The 16,587-nt window shown below is 41.3% G+C and overlaps 1 protein-coding gene across 3 annotated transcripts in view; it reads right to left on the bottom strand.

Annotated features, from left to right (window-relative positions):
* The window catches only part of LOC307201716 (uncharacterized protein), a 59,333-nt gene extending 44,104 nt beyond the window's left edge, over positions 1–15,229 (bottom strand). Inside the window, exons 1-4 of one of the 3 annotated variants that reach the window (XM_079951042.1) lie at positions 15,072–15,229; positions 14,810–14,875; positions 13,319–13,609; positions 12,426–13,198 (exon numbers count right to left, since the gene is read on the bottom strand). In XM_079951042.1, the coding sequence (XP_079807168.1) occupies positions 12,873–13,198; positions 13,319–13,609; positions 14,810–14,875; positions 15,072–15,093 (705 nt within the window). In that variant the 5' untranslated portion in view covers positions 15,094–15,229 and the 3' untranslated portion in view covers positions 12,426–12,872. Of the gene's footprint in view, positions 1–12,425; positions 13,199–13,318; positions 13,610–14,809; positions 14,876–15,071 lie in introns of those variants that run through there. The other 2 variants (XM_079951044.1, XM_079951037.1) reach the window with 2 other exon arrangements.
* Positions 15,230–16,587: the final 1,358 nt, after the last annotated feature.

The following is a 16,587-nucleotide window of genomic DNA, read 5'->3' as shown; positions in this document are numbered from 1 at the left end:
GAATAACAGCAAATAAAATCTGCTCATACGTCAGCAACTGATAATACTTGTCAACCTGTTATTCCAAAGTCTTCCTAGATTATAAAGCTCCAAAATATAGGTCAAAAGAGAGCAGGTCTGGAAAGAGCGAGCCATACAATGGGCACCACCAGTGAAAAGGCCCTGCTCCGAGTAGCTCCTGCCTTGTCATTTGATAGGGTGCCCACTTGTGCTCCTTCTTGACATGGAATGCTCTCTATTGGAGTCTCCTGGTCCAATATAAAGACCATTAGAAGGGAGAGCAGGGACCTTCTAAGGGACCTTCAAGTTCCCAACAGCTGTTAATCAAGCAAGCAAGCACACAGGTCATCTTTATCACAGGTTTGTCATGCCTATGTCCTGGCCAGGCCTGCACCCAATCTTGTTTCTGTACACTCTTGTTTGTTCTCAGTTACCAAAATCATATTATCAACATATACAAGGAGAAAAGTTGTTTTCCTTCATTTGCAAGGAATCGTACAAACCCTAGTTGGTTAATTGATTTGGCAACTTCCATGCACATGATGTCTGTTGCCAATTCCCCCCCCCCCCAAGAGTTAAACGAGATTCAGGTGAGGGTCATATGCCTTGTTGATCCCAGCAGGTATATAACAGGAAGACCCGGCCTGCCCAGGCTGATGGCCTGCCCTCAACCACCACATTTCCTCTTCCTCAGAGGCTTCTGTCTCCTTTCTCCATGAGCCTGGGCAGCCCCTGAGTTGTTGGTTCTTCGGTGGTGGTGGTGAAGGGGTGCACGGTGGGTCAGGCATGGAAGGCGGAGGAGGGCCGAGAGTGGCAGCGGCGAGGCTCAGGCAGCGGAGTGCCTCCCTTTCCATTGGAGCAGCCCCAATCCCATTCCTACTTGCGTGCAAGCAGAAGGGGACAGGGATCCCATCAGAGCAGTCCCGTCCAACTCCTACTTGCGTGCAAGCAGGAGGGGGCGGGGATCCCTCAGCTGCAGTCCAGAAGATCTCAGTTTCACACTTCTCATTAGTGCAGGCATGCTTTTTTGTTTTGTTTTTTCAATTGAGATGAATACATTGTAAAATCTCAGTTAATGTCAGTTGGTCTAAATCAGGTATAAATATGTTTGGACACAAGTACACCTGGTGTTATGTTCCTGTTAATATGTTGTGAACTTAAAAGTTGACAGACAACGTTTATTACTGTGTAATGTACTTTACAATGTTCCTGACATATATTTCAGCTTTGTGGATTTATTTTTCATCTGGCCTTCACATATGAAAGGCAGAGTGATTTAATTTTAATGATTCTAAGAATGTCAGGCAAAATGGTCGGGCATCGCGCATGTTCACTTCATCAAATCAGGCTTCAGCTCTCATGCTATCTGTTGTTGCTGCTGCTGCTGCATGTTGTAGTCTCCATGACAAAGGCTGCTGTAGAGTCTCGGAAGTTGAAGGAGCCCAGGAAAGGAGATGCTAATACTAATGGAGAGCTTCTTTCTTTGAAGTTTGACCACAGGCACTGTTCTCTTCTGTCTCCCCAACACCTAAGTGTAAATGTAAGTTAAACCCAACAATTTCTGTGGGGAGCAATCCTAAAAAAGCTCTACAAAAGCTGAACAACTTTGGCTGGCCCTCACGCATGATCACTTAATCAAATCTGGCCCACTTTGAAAAAAGTTTGGACACCACTGGCCTATAAAGAAGGGAAAGTGCCTGGGCTGCATGGTGAGACCTTGTGGGCCAGCTTAATGCCACAGGACCTTGATCCCTGCTCTAGCAGTTTCTGATATTAAAGTGGAAAGAGCAACAGTTTTGTAAAGCAAGTGATCTGGTCCTTCCTGCTGTATGGCTACCAGTTTCATCTTATTATGTTATATCTCAGGTGTGAAGGATTCAGCCATTCTATTAGTATCCCCATGGAAAGGGGCTCCAGCTTCCTTGGAGATGTGGAAGTGGTAATTTCAGTGAACCTTTAGACTGTCCTAGGAAGATTATTTCTGTGTCCCGAAGAACTGTGACAATTTCTGAATTACCGTAATCTGAGAGAAATTTATAAAAACTAACTCATATTGAATTATTATTCCAGTGTTGTGTTTCATTTCTTTTTCAAACTTGTCTGTTCATTGCAGTTGCTCTTCTTTATGGAAATTCAGTATAAGGAAAAGGAAAGAACTTTTTGTGGGGGGACTTGTCTCTTTATATGACAGGGTCCCCAGGTAACATGAATAGCTAGTGGGTGGATTCTTTCTTTTGGTCAAAGCACTATGGCAAGATCTGCTGAGATTGGGAGTTTGGGATGCAATAGCTCTTTTGTTAAGGCAGCTGATTCCTGACTCATCTGGGTTCAGCCAGCATTAAGTCCCCAACCCTGGCTCAGTCAAAGGTGTAACTTGCTCAACCCAGCTCAACCAAGGCTCTGCCTACTCAGCCAAAACTAGCTGAGACAAGGCCGGTGTAACTTACCCAAAATGAGCATCCCGGTGGCATGACATGGGCAAGACCAAGAAGGGAGAGTTTACGCTGGATTCTAAACCCATTCAGCTAGATCATGTGACCTGGCAATCTGGCATAAACACACCTTTCAAGAGTTGTTTTCCATTTGGCAGGCTTAAGTAGAGCAGCAGCTCTGCTTCTAAAATGAGGCTCAGATCTGGTTAAACTTCATTCCGGTTTAACTTTGGTTGGCTTCACTGTAGCTTTTTGTGCAAAGGGTTGCTTCCTAATAGGCAATGGCATACTTTGAAAAACAGAACTGCAAAAATTAAACATAGCCATTAAGCCAAACTTTTAAAAATGCATTCATAAAAACCTCAAAGGAAGGAAGTGTATTTATCAAAATAGATGTTAGGCTGAACCAATGTGGTAAAGTCTACAGTAAATCTAAGTGCTATTTTGGGGCTTTATTACCTATTCCATTCTCTCCTTTTAATGCCCTTTTAATATTTTAGCTTGTTACTCAAGTTCAACTTTCACAGCTGTAACAACAACAGCCTTTCTCATGAGAGAGTCCATGTCAGCAAACATCACTAGAACAACAGAATAAAAAAATTCTGAAAGTGATCAAAACATTTAATAAACATTATCGTATCATAGTCCCACCTCCCTGTCACTGATATGCAAACTAGCCGCCCTCATCATCCTGTTTAGCAAGCCTCTGAAGTGCCCTGTCCATGTGCCAACATACTGCATAGAGTGGGCGTGGGAAAGCTGTGGCCCTTGAGATGCTGGTGGACTCTATCTCCCATCTGCCTCAGCCAGCATGGTTTATGGTATTTTTTTTTTTTATAAATATTTTATTAAATTTTCAAAATACATAATACAAGATCCCTACACCTAAAAACCAGAACAAATACACCAAGAAACCATATAGAAAGAAAGAAAGAAAAAAGAAAAAAGAAAAAAGAGAAAAATATAACCAACTGTTCAATATAACTTTTCTTATATAACTAACTGGACTTCCTCGCATCTCCTTACCCTGCATTATTTATAATCAGAATGTCAGCAAAATATTACCTTATTTCATACCTTATTTTGTACTTTCCAAATATTATACTTCTAAATTTAAAATAATTTTTATCAATTGCTCATACCTTAAAATTAAACAAAATATTGCCTTAAATTTTGACCTTTTCTTACTTATAACTTAATTTTCTATTTTACAAAGCCTATTTGCTGGAGCTGGTATTTTCTAAATCATGCAAATACTTAACATTCATACAACTTATAATATTTTTGTAGATAATCCTTAAACTTCTTCCAGTCCTCTTCCATTGTTTCTTCTCCCAAGTCTCGGATTCTGCCAGTCATTTCAGCCAATTCCATATAGTCTATCAATTGCGTCTGCCACTCTTCCAGTGTGGGCAAGTCTTGTGTCTTCCAGTACTTTGCAATGAGTATTCTTGCTGCTGTTGTCGCGTACATAAAAAAGCTTCTGTCCTTCTTTAACACTTTCTGGCCGACAATACCCAAAAGGAAGGCCTCCGGTTTCTTAACAAAGGTATATTTAAATACCTTTTTTAGTTCATTATAGATCATTTCCCAGAAGGCTTTCACTTTAGGGCATGTCCACCAGAGGTGAAAGAATGTCCCCTCAGCCTCTCTACATTTCCAACATTTATTATCAGACAGGTGATATATTTTTGCAAGCTTGACTGGGGTCATGTACCACCTATATATCATTTTCATAATATTCTCCTTCAAAGCATTACATGCCGTGAATTTTATTCCGGTGGTCCATAACCTTTCCCAGTCCTCAAACATAATGTTATACCCTATATCCTGAGCCCATTTTATCATGGCTGATTTAACAGTCTCATCCTGTGTATTCCATTTAAGCAGCAAGTTATACATTCTCGACAATACCTTAGTCTTTGGTTCCAACAGTTCTGTCTCTAATTTCGACTTCTCCACCTGGAATCCTATCTTTTTGTCCAATTTAAAAACCTCTTGGATTTGGGCGTAATGTAACCAATCTTGCACCTTATTCTTTAATTTCTCCAAGCTCTGCAACCTCCATTTGTCTCCAATTTTTTCTATTAATTCCCAAAATTTCGGCCAGCCGGCCTCCATATTAAGTCTCTTCCAGGCCTTAGCCTCCATTGGTGATAACCATCTCGGGGTCTTACTTTCTAGTAAGTCTTTATATTTTGTCCAAACAATAAATATTGCTTTTCTGACAATATGGTTTTTGAACATTTTATGAACCTTTACCTTATCATACCACAAATATGCATGCCAACCAAAAGCATTGTTAAACCCTTCCAGATCTAGGACATCAGTGTTCTCTAGAAGTAACCAATCTTTCATCCAGCAGAAAGCTGCAGCTTCATAATATAACTTTAAATCTGGCAGGGCAAACCCCCCTCTTTCTTTTGCATCAGTTAGTATTTTAAATTTTATTCGGGGCTTTTTGCCCTGCCAGATAAACTTAGAAATATCTTTCTGCCATTTTCCAAAACATTCCACTCTGTCTACAATCTGTAGAGCCTGAAACAAAAACAACATCTTTGGCAATACATTCATTTTAATAGCTGCGATTCGACCCATTAAGGAAAGTTTCAATCTTGACCAAATTTCTAAATCCTTTTTAATTTCTGACCAACATTTTTCATAATTATCTTTAAATAAATTCAAATTTTTAGCAGTCAAGTTGACCCCTAGGTACTTCACTTTTTTAACCACATTTAACTCTGTCTCTTTCTGAAACCTTTCTGATTCCAAAGCTGTCAGATTTTTTACCAAAACCTTAGTTTTTTGCTTGTTCAGTTTAAATCCCGCCACCCGACCAAACTCGTGTATCAGTTCCAAAACTCTTTTCGTACTAGGTTCTGGCTCCTGTAATGTAATTACCAAATCATCTGCGAAAGCTTTCAATTTATACTGTTTCACTCCGACCTGTATTCCTTGCACCGACCGGTCCTCCCTAATCATATTCAAAAGCACCTCCAGGACTGAAATAAATAACAGAGGGGATAGGGGGCACCCTTGTCGTGTTCCTTTTTCAATTTTAAATTCTTCTGACACCACATTGTTAACAATCAATTTAGCTTTTTGCTCTGAATAAATTGCCTCTATTCCATTTTCAAACCCCCGTCCCACTCCCATCCCTTCCAAATTTTTCTTCATAAACCTCCAAGAAATATTATCAAAGGCCTTCTCCGCATCAATAAAAATTAACACTGCTTTTGTGTTAATATTGGTTTGCAAAAGTTCCTAGTATTATCAAACAAATGTCTACCTGGAAGAAAGCCTGCCTGGTCTTTATGAATTACTTCATTTAGCACTTTTTAAAATCTGCTTGCCAAAATATCCGCAAAAAATTTGTAGTCCACATTTAGGAGTGAGATGGGACGGTAGTTTTTAAGTTGGGTCTTTTCAGATTCCAGTTTAGGTATCAATGTGATGAAAGCTTCTTTCCACGATTCTGGTGCCTTTTCCCCCTCCATAATCTGGTTACAGACCTCCATTATCGGTTGTATCAAAAAATCTTTCAATATCTTGTAATACTTGGAGGTAAGACCGTCTGGCCCTGGAGATTTGCCTAATTGCATATTCTGAATGGCACCCTCAATTTCTTGTTGCGTTATTTTATCATTAAGGATTGTTCTCTTTTCCTGGGATAATTTTGGTAGTCCATTACTTTTTAAGAAATAGTCTATCTCAGTCTCTTCCTGCGGCCCTTGCATATAAAGTTGTTTGAAATATCTCTGGAAGCACTTTCTAATTTCCTCTGGTTTCTGGATATTCCTCCCTTCAATCTCTAAATTGGTAACTGTATTCAATTTTTGTCTCTTTTTCAACTGCCATGCAAGCAGTTTCCCACACTTATTCGCGGATTCAAATGATCTTTGTTTCATCTGTCTAATTTTCCACTCAACTTCCTGATTTATCAATTTAGCATATTGAGCTTGGTAAAATTTAATTTCTCTCAGAACCTCCTGTGATTTAGGTTTTGATCTCAATTTTTTCTCCCCATCTCTTATCATATCTAAAATCTTATCCTTTTTTCATTCCAAAGTCTTTTCTTTATTGTGTTCTGTTGTATCAAAAACCCTCTCATAACTGCTTTACTTGCGTCCCAGATTATTCTTTTTTCCACCGTAGTATTCAAATTTATCTCAAAATAGTCTTTTAAAGTTTTTTGGGCATTCTTGACAATCTCCTGATCTCTTAATAGGGTGTCATTCATTTTCCATCTGAAGGAACCGGTTGGGATAAGTCTCATTTCCACTTTCATAGCGTTATGGTCGGAGCAGGTTTTTGGGCAGATTTCCACTTTTCTAGTCTTGGGTGCCAGTCCTCTAGATATCCATATTTGGTCGATTCTTGTCCATGACAGATGGGCTTCAGAAAAGAAGGTTCCTTCTCTGCCTAAGGGGTTCTTTGTCCTCCATATATCAATCAAATCCATATTGTCAGTTAATTCAAAAAAAGTTTTAGGTAATCTGCCGTCATTTGTTAAATTTTGATTTTGTGACTTGTCCATATTTGTAGAGACCACCCCATTCATGTCTCCCATCATAATGATGTTGGTATAGTCCAAGTAGTCCAGAATTGTCTCATGCAGTTTCCTGTAAAATTCTGATTTCCCCTCATTCGGTGCATAAATTCCTAATATTAAAAACTTTTCTCCTTGGACCTGTATTTCAATTGCCAAAATTCTTCCTTGCTCGTCTTTAAATAAGAATTTTGGTGACAGGCTCTCCTTTGCATAAATCACCACTCCTCTTTTCTTAACCTTGTCCGATGAAATAAATTCTTGACCTAATCTTTTATTAATTAACACTTTTCTGTGGAGCCTAGTCACATGTGTTTCCTGCAAGCAAATAATGTCCAATTGTTCTTTTTTCAATATATGAAAAATTCTTCTTCTTTTTTCTGGGGAGTTTCCGCCATTTATATTCCAACTAAGAAGCTGCAGAGACATCCTGAACCAGTCTGTTAGTCCTGTGATGGCATCTCTTTCTTTTGGTCCTTTGGTCCCGAGAGTGTAGGTGCCGGTGTAGATTCAGGTGGAGGAGGTGGCCAAGATCCTATTGTTCCTTTCTGTAGGTCCTCTTCGTGGTCGTTCAAAAACTTTTGTTGGTCTTCTGCTGTTTTGATTTTGACTTTCTTTCCTTTGAAGTTGAAGGATAGTCCTTGAGGGAACTCCCACCTAAAGGAAATTGAGTTGCTTCTCAGTAGTCTTGTTAATTCTATGTAAGTGTCTCTTAAAGCCAAAAGTTGTTTCGGAATATCTTTGTAAATTTCTGCCTTAATGCCTTGAATAACAAGTGATTTTCCAAAATGAAGGCCTAATATTTTATCTCTCTCTTGCTTAGATCTCAAGATGATCAAACAGTCTCTGGATCTGTCTTTCCTCACCACTCTTCCCAATCTAAAAGCAGTTATGATTTTAAAGTCCTTATCTTCTTCTATACCCCAGAACTTTGTAATTTCTGATGTCAAATAACCAATCAAATCTCCCTGTTCAAGTTCTGGGATTGCTCTCAGCCTAAGATTATTTTCCCTATTCTTCAGTTCCGTCATAGCCAGATAGGCCTGCTGTTCATTGATCTGTTTGTACAAAGGCTTTACCTCCACATTTAATGCATCAATTTTCTGGTTGGCTACCTCTGCTTTCTGTTTGGCTTCCTCAGCCAATTTACGATTTTCCACAGTTGCTTCCTGAATATTTCCAATTGCTTGTGTATGTTGAGCAACTTGGTCAGTCAATTTGCTAATAGAAGCTGTTGCTTGATCAATTTTAGACGAATGCTCATCCGCCTTTTTATTTAGAGTTGCCAGTTGTTCCAAAATTTGATTGAAAACTGTTACAGATTCTCCAGATGCCATGTCCTTTGGTGCAGTTTGCGCAACTGCCTCTTCATGTACTAGAACAGCTGGGACAGAGGATCTGCGTGGCTGAGAAGTCAAAGTTGTTTGTACTAGTTGTTTAGCTTTCGTTTTAGCCGCTCTTGCTTTCCCTGTGCCACTCATTCCAATCCTGACTACGTGCCAAGGTTAAGTTATATACAGTCCCGTGGGAAAGACATTTCCAAAAAGTAAACAACAAGGCAGCAGAAAGTCAAAACAAAATACAGTTCCCAAAGAATTGTAAATCCAAAGTCCTCTAGGGGGAGTACAATTGTACTTCAGCAGAAAGAAAGAGCTGTTCCGCCATTAACATCCCAGCAGTTAAAAACAGATTTAAAGAGAGCCTTCAGATTCCCTTTGGGTTGTAGAGCTTCCTCAATGTTGAAACAAAGTCTTAAAAGATGTGCAAGATACAGTTCCCCAATTTGTAGCTAAACTGTAACGCTCAAATGTAGCACTTTCAGAATTCAATACGTTTTCAGCAATTTGACAGCGCTTTGTTGCCCCGGCAGTCCGGGACTTTGGGCTTCTCAGTTATTTGTAAATCCACAAAGGAAAGGAGAGGTCCAATCAAAAGCCAACAAAATTAAAGCAAAATTGTCTCTTTTCAATTGTTATTATTAAAAACAAAGTTCAATTGTTGCACGAAAGTCCACACTTTTTACAGCCTTTTTTGAATGCTTCCAGCTTGTCAAAGTCTTTACTTTAATCCTTTAAGCACGGTAAGGAGACGGACTTCCTGGTTACGTCTCCCGCTTTTAGCCAAATTTCAGTCACTTTAGTCCCAGTTTTTTTTAAAATCCCCTACTCACGGGTTTGTAGTTTAGAGTCTGATGTTCCAGGAAAAAAGGTCGGCGCTCATCGGCAGCAGCCGCGCGGCTTCACTTCCGCAGAAAGAGCGATGAACTCACAGCACCGCTCCCCCTTCCACGCTCCGGAGCCCCTTACGGGGTTCCTTCTTCGTTTCTGGGGGGGCTTCTGGTGCCCGCCGAGTCCCACGGCCACAGGCTCACTCTGCCTGTGGTTTTTCTTAATGGGTCTCCGCTTTGCCATAGCGGACGACCCTTTCCTGCGGAGCCCCTCTTCACAGCGCGAAGAGGACCGCCATTGCCGTTTCGCGCCGCCTCCGGAAGTCCTCAGCATGGTTTATGGTAAAGGAAAATGGGAATTGTAGTCCAGCAGCAACTGGATGACCACAGCTTGATGCAGAATCTGAGGTCAATCCACAATCCTGGGACACTTCCTAGCCTGCACATTTTCCCTGGGAAAAAGGCAGTCCTCATGGAACGTTCATGACAGAAGGAAGGATTTCAAGTCTTCCAAATGAAAGGGAAGGCTGGGGAGATGATCTGTAAGGTGTTCCTTTGGGGAGGAGAACCTACAAAATTGCTCTCCGTTTGGACTGACTACTTCAGCAGCACAGAGATGAGGGGGTGCAAAGCAAGGCATGAGAGAGAAAGTACTATGGACAGGGTTCCTTGCAGGGTTCAGCCTGGGGACTCTATTAAAGCAGAGCTGTTGTTTCAGCAGTTATGAGCAATACATGGGAACTTCCCTGTAGCTAGTTTGGCCTTCTATGAGAGGTACCAATTCCCTTTAAGGGACTTTAATGAACATTGACTCTGACAGGTCCTCTGAGCAGCAAAACTTCAAAAGGCTGGATAGATACCAGCATAATACCATCTACTACTGCAAGTGCTTCTGATTTGGTAGTTACATCTCGGACATCTTGTTTGGACAATTTGCTCTCCCTTCTGCCGGGAATCCATGGTCACGAAATTGTATGCAGCATAAAAGTGCTTTCAGTGTTTCACCAGTTTTAAAATTTTCACCTGCTCATTCCCACGTTTGTGTCTTGGGAGAAATGAGTGTGGGATGTAAAACTGCAGTCAAGTACAACATTCCTACAGTAGACATGTGACTTGAAGAGGGTGTGGTCTGTTGTACTAGCATGGAGGAGCACATGGCCTCCATGTTCTGATCAGTGTGTATTAAATAATATATCCTCACCTGCCTCCCTAATCATCCCTACAATGAGGTGTGTAATAAGAATGCCTTTGTGAATGAAAAATATTTAGGAGCCAGGAGGAAAGTTGCCAAAGGTTGGACTGCTTTTAAACTGGTGTTGGGAGCCTCCATTACATGGGCACACCAAGGCCCATCACGTCTGCTCCTTTGGTTGACTAAATTATGGGAGCCCTCTCCACCCATCCTACACCTGACATCCTCAGCTTATTTCTGATTTTAACCTTTTAATATGGTTCTTATTATATGGTTTTATGTACCATTGTTGTAAACCACTCTGATATATACGTATGAATATCAGCATATAAATATTTTTCTAAATAAATAAAGCCAGGCCTTCAATGGAGCAATTGGGAGCTTCATGTGGGGCCCCAGTTGTCCCTTTGTTGGAACAAAGCATGCATTGCTCAAGGAAAAGGGAGAAGTTTCTCCTTCCCAGTGTAGCTCTCTGAAGCCATGTTGTGCTGTTCCTTGGAGTCTTTAGTTTTGAAGGTTGAAAGGTATGTCATGAAGCGGCTTGCGAAACATAGGGTGGACAACCCCATCCCCCTTGCTTTGTGGTTCACATGTTTGGGAAATGTATGAAGGAATTTTAACAGAATTATGTCATGTGATGGACAGGTGGGTTGCCCTGTCCATCTATCAAAGCTGGCTAATGGGGTTGGACCCCAAAAGGTTCCCCACCATGGTCTTCCAGCTGAGGATTCCAATATAATTGTATTTCTATCTGTATATCTATTTCTCTACTCATTTACATAGAATATGGTCTTTGGAAACATAGCACACACCGGGTGGCTAACATATTATAGAAATATGGCACAATACAAAGCAACACAATAGCTCGACAATTTATTTGGCAATAACACAAATAACATTTTAAAACATAGGCATGTTAAAATAAGCAGCACATGATTTAAATCTCAGAAGACAAAATGCTATCCATTGAAGATGTCCATTAATAATATGCAGACACCTTTGCTGTATTGTTTTCAGTACCTGCTATAAAAACTTCTGGCAAGCCGACCAGATGGCATGAACCCAAGCCATTTATTGGAACCTTAAAGGTCAAAACCAGTACTTGACCCGGGCTTAGTAGAATACTGGAAACATTATTGTAAGTGAATAGATGGATGAGAGAAGGAGGATAGACAAAGAGGCATTTTTCTTTCTTCCAATGAGATTTCCTAGTTTCTAGATCCAACCAAGGAGCAATTACACTTCTCCATGAAATAGGTGATGATTGGCACTGAGACCAGGAGAAGAAGCACCAATGAGGAGCGGAGAATCCAAATATAGGTAGGTATTGTCTGACCTGGATCGACTAGAAAAAGATCAGAAAGGTTTGGGTGTCTATTCAGATATGACCAGAGACAGGTAGATTAATCAGCAGATAGACATTAACAAGTTTCCTATGGTTTGATGCTTTTTGGAAGAATGTGCAAGTGTATTTAACAGTTTTCCACTCTGATTATAAATGTTAATGTGCATCATAATAATGGGTTTGATTTGAAGTAAAAATCAATGGTTATGACATACTCAAAGTATAACTTAGCTGGATGGAAGAACACATGTAACCTTTCATGCATTCTTCAGAAAAACATGAAGTGCCAAAAGAATTGAAACAAAATGGTCTTGAGATGACCTAAGCCCTATTGCTAGAGGCTTGACACATAAATTATGAATATTTTTAACAGGTTGCAAAAGCATCACTCTTTGATAAGCTGCCTAACAGCAATTACCGCTCCCCACATCAAATGGGGGGGGCGCCTTTTGCATGGTAGTGTGCAGCTCCCCGGATCTCAGTGCAACTCCTGGTAGTTCAGGCTGGCTTCATCCTCCCCAGGCTGGATACCTGGAGGTTCTGTGCCTACCTCAGCCAATCACCCAATCCTGCCTGGGGAGGCGTTGCCAGGGGATTGGTCAGGTAAGAGGAGGGACCATCCTGCCCACACAACAGAAGGTGAATCTTACCTGCAAAGCGGCAGTTGGCTCCAGAGCTTCTCCTACCCTCCCCTCATTGGCAGATATTGCCTTTCCCATAGCAAAACGTCACAACTTTGGCGGTTTCAGGCCTTGGGTGGAATCCTTTAGTCTATCTTCCTAAATGGGGAGGGGGCGTGAAGTGGTGATCCAGGCCCCTCCCTGTGGTGGTGATACCAGGGTTCCCCGTTAAAGGGGTCTTGAGGGAGGCATTGGCCATATGCCTAGAGGTTGTCATTGCTCTACCCTCCAAGGGCAGTGAAATGGGGAGCAGGCTCTCTGCTTGAACAGATGTTCCCCAGAGCCAGCCCAATCCCCACACATTCTGGATAACCCTGAAGTCTCCCAGATCCCTGGCTGGGGCCTGGGAAGGATAAACGCCCATTGCCTGAACCAAAGTCTCCCTACATCTGAAACTTAATAAAGTTGTGTCCAATTTTAATCCCATAGCACATTGTCTTGAGTCATTATTCCGCTCGGGGGTTGCATGGGGTTGGGGGGACTCCACCTGTCCACGCAATATCTATTTTAATAGGCCATTGAACAGTGTTCCTGGAGAAGTGCCATCATCTGTATGCTATTGGCCAGGTCCTCCAACATCTGTTGCATAGGTGTAAAACACCACCTATTTTCATTTAGATAAATATATGCATGTGCTCCAGGGAAGTCTGAACATGCTTCATGGTTATGATTAATTGTTGTGGTAGGGGAATAGAAATCAAATGGGTGGGGAATTAAATGGACTGTGTTGGAATATAGCATGACTGGGTAGCTGGAACTTTGAACAGGACTATCCCACCATGCAACATTCTCTTGCAGGTCCCTTCCTAGTGTGATCATTTCTACAACCTTACCTGGCTGGACAATCATAGGGGAATAGAAACCAAATGAGTGGGGAATTAAATGGACTGTGCTGGAATATGGCATGACTGGCTAGTTGGAACTCTAAACGGGGCTATCCCATACAATCTTACCTGGCTGGACAATCAGATTCTGAGCAACACTGAGGGCAGATGTCTTCTCTTGGTTCTTTGCATCCTTCTGCTGGTAGCCACAGGAATATTGGCCAGCGTTCTTCGGTGATGCATAGACTATGTATTGAGCATATTGAGATGTTGCTTTCTTGAATGAAACGGGAGCCTCATCTTTACAGGGAAAGAATCTGGTCACCACAACCTCTAATGGAGCCGTACAGAGTACTGCGATAATTTCCCCTTCAGGAACCAAAGTTGAATTCAAGAATAAACCAGGAGCAGGAAGTTCACCTAGAGAACAAATAAAGGGAAGAAATAAAGAAAGAGCATAAATGAGTAAGTGAAAATGTAGTTAGCACCCCCCAGTAATTATTTGTTGTATATTGCCTTTAATTATTTCTTTTTGTGGAAAGTGGCATGCAAGTGTCCTACTGTTTTATTTATTTAAAGCATTTTAATGCCACCTCAATTTTTATTTAGAAATTTGAGGTTGTAAACTATTAATTTAATTTTGAAAATGTAAATAATAATAATAATAATAATAATAATAATAATACCTTTATTGTCATTGTACAACCTGTGTACAAGAAGTTAAATGAGCCTCCGCCCCCCCAACACTCAATCTCTTATCGAACAACACACCACCTCACAAGTCAATTTCGCTATGTTATTTTCCATTCAACAGCCTAACAGCCCACGGATAGAAGCTATTTTTTAGCCTGTTGGTACGGCTGATTATACTTCTATATCTCCTGCCCGAGGGTAGAAGATTAAAGAAGTGATAGCCAGGGTGTGAGCCATCCCTGAGAATTTTTCTTGCTCTCCTAAGGCAACGGTCCCTTGTGATGATCGTATGAAATGTATAGAAGATTAATAGTTAGGTGAGCAAAAATATCTTATGAGGCAATCCTATGTCAAGCTTCCAATTGGATGAGTATTTTAGGATGCAGCAACTCTGAATATTGGCCAGAATTCTTTGACAATGCATAAACTATGTATCAACATTTTGGGATTTGCTTTCTGGGATGATATAAGAGCCCCATCTTTACAGAAAAGAAATTTGGTCAGCACAACCTCTAATGGACAAACACATAGTGCGAAGATAATTTTCACTTCAGGAACCAAAGTTGCATTCAATAAGAAAAGAGGAGCAGGAGGTTCACCTAGAAAATGAAGAAAGAAAGAAAGAAAGAAAGAAAGAAAGAAAGAAAGAAAGGCATAAGTGAATGCAGAGAGCAAGCGAAAACTTAATTGCAATGGAGGACGAATATTCGATCAGTCCTGTGAAAGTGCGTAGATTGATTTATCAGCATTATTTTCTTTCCTAGCACTCCTTTTTCTGCTCTTTTGTATTGCATCTTAACATGTTTATTAGTTATACATTGATTTTAGGAATGTGGCAGTACACACACACACACACACACACACACACAGTCCTGCAGTTCCTTACATACTTACTGGTGTGCACAGGCTTCACAGGCTCAAACTCACCTGTCGAAATGCAAAGCTCTGAATCTTGGTCATCACCCAAACACCAGTGATTTGCAAACATAGCACCTGCAATGATATTCATGCAATATGTTAACACTATGATTTAACAGGAAATAACAAGGGCAGAGCAATGATTTAAGAATTCTCCTAACCTACTATTTTTACTTCAGCTTTTTTGGACTTGCTTAAGTGTTTTCTATCAATCCCTGGTAGTTTCTAATAACCATATTCGTGAATTCACTACCCAGTTTCCCAAACTTACAGAGAATCCAGAAGAGATTCATCAGGGCAGAGCAGGAGTTGGCTTCCCAATCTGACGTTGCCACTCTTGACTCTCAGGTCCTTCTACTTCTCTCACAGACGAGATGGAAATGATCAGGACATTTGCAGCATGCATGTTTCTGTCCCCTCCCCCAGGGCACACCCTCAGATGTGGCTGCAGCTACAAGTCAATGATGTGTAATTTTTACACCATTCCTTCTGGTGAACTATTCAATGTATTTCTGACCCTCAGGCACGTTTACTTAAAGATAATATTTGATGGTCAGAAAGGCAGCTTTTCATCCGTTATCCCATTTAACCCTCTTTCAGAAACCACTCTGAAAATTAGTAGCTTAGTTCATGTGAAAGAGAGAAGATTCAGAGATTAATTGTAGTGGAAAATTCCTTCTAAGCATATAAATAGGAAACATTTTTCAGGATAAAATGAGTGGGGCTGCACCCCAGCAGCTAATGCCCAGGATGGAGCTAAAGCATGAACACTCCCATGCATATACACTCCCATGCATGTACGCTCCCATGCACACAAACCACCCCTATGTAGCATGGCCACCCCCATGGCCTATCAAGACTGCATTGAGAGACCTCATGGGCCAGGTGTATGCCACAGGGCCTCGATCCCTATTCTCGCAGTTTCCACTGTGAAACTGGGTAGAGCAAGTCTGCTCACCCTCTTGGCATGGCGGCATTGCGGGACAGCAGAGGCTCCACTAAGGTCTCAATGAGGGAATCATGACATAAGTGCCCTGTCCAGATAGGCGGCAGGGGTGTAATCAATTCATTGGGTCTAAACATTGTATTTGGCTAATATTATATTTCATCCTGGTGGTTGTGGTTCATTGATCCAAGATATTTTTTCTGTACATTGAAATTTTTGCTTGATTCTCTAGGTCCACCTGGGTGTTCAGTAAGCATAGTTAATCCATTGTGAATGTGTTTCTTACCTCATGGTTTCGAAGTCCTTCTATAGAAGGCATTGGTAGAGTGTGGGAGCTTTCTTTGGGGACTAGGTATCTGATCTCTGCTCAGCAAATATGCCACGTGCTAATCAGCCTGAGCCCATATCCCCACTGCGTACAAGGAAGGGCACATCCTGTATGCCACTAACAGCAGCAGCACATGGGCAGGCAGCAGGGACCAGCCGACAGGGGCCTACTGCAGGCAATGAGTATGCAGGTGGTGCCAACAATAGGAATAACAGCCGCAGTCGAGCCCAAGCAACTGCTGGTCTGGTTGCACCCCCGAACGTGAATGCAAGAAATCAATGAAACTCTACTCTCAGGAGACCTAATATGGTCTATAATTAAGGACTTGCAGACGCTGCACAACATGTACCCCACCATATGCCTTGTATGGTAAGATATGCTTGAGAGACGACAATGGCGCAAGTGGGAATCAACCATGCTTGGAAAGAGGCTAACTGTGCAGTTAGGTGCCACATATTGCAATGGGGTGGCTGTGTGATTCAGCACTCCAACATTACATTCTTGGAAGAGACT

The sequence above is a fragment of the Podarcis cretensis genome (genome assembly GCF_951804945.1).
Source record: "Podarcis cretensis genome assembly, chromosome: 13".
NCBI lineage: Eukaryota > Metazoa > Chordata > Lepidosauria > Squamata > Lacertidae > Podarcis > Podarcis cretensis.
The sequence above is the reverse complement of the archived record's forward strand: the minus strand, read 5'-3'. Positions and strand labels throughout refer to the sequence as shown.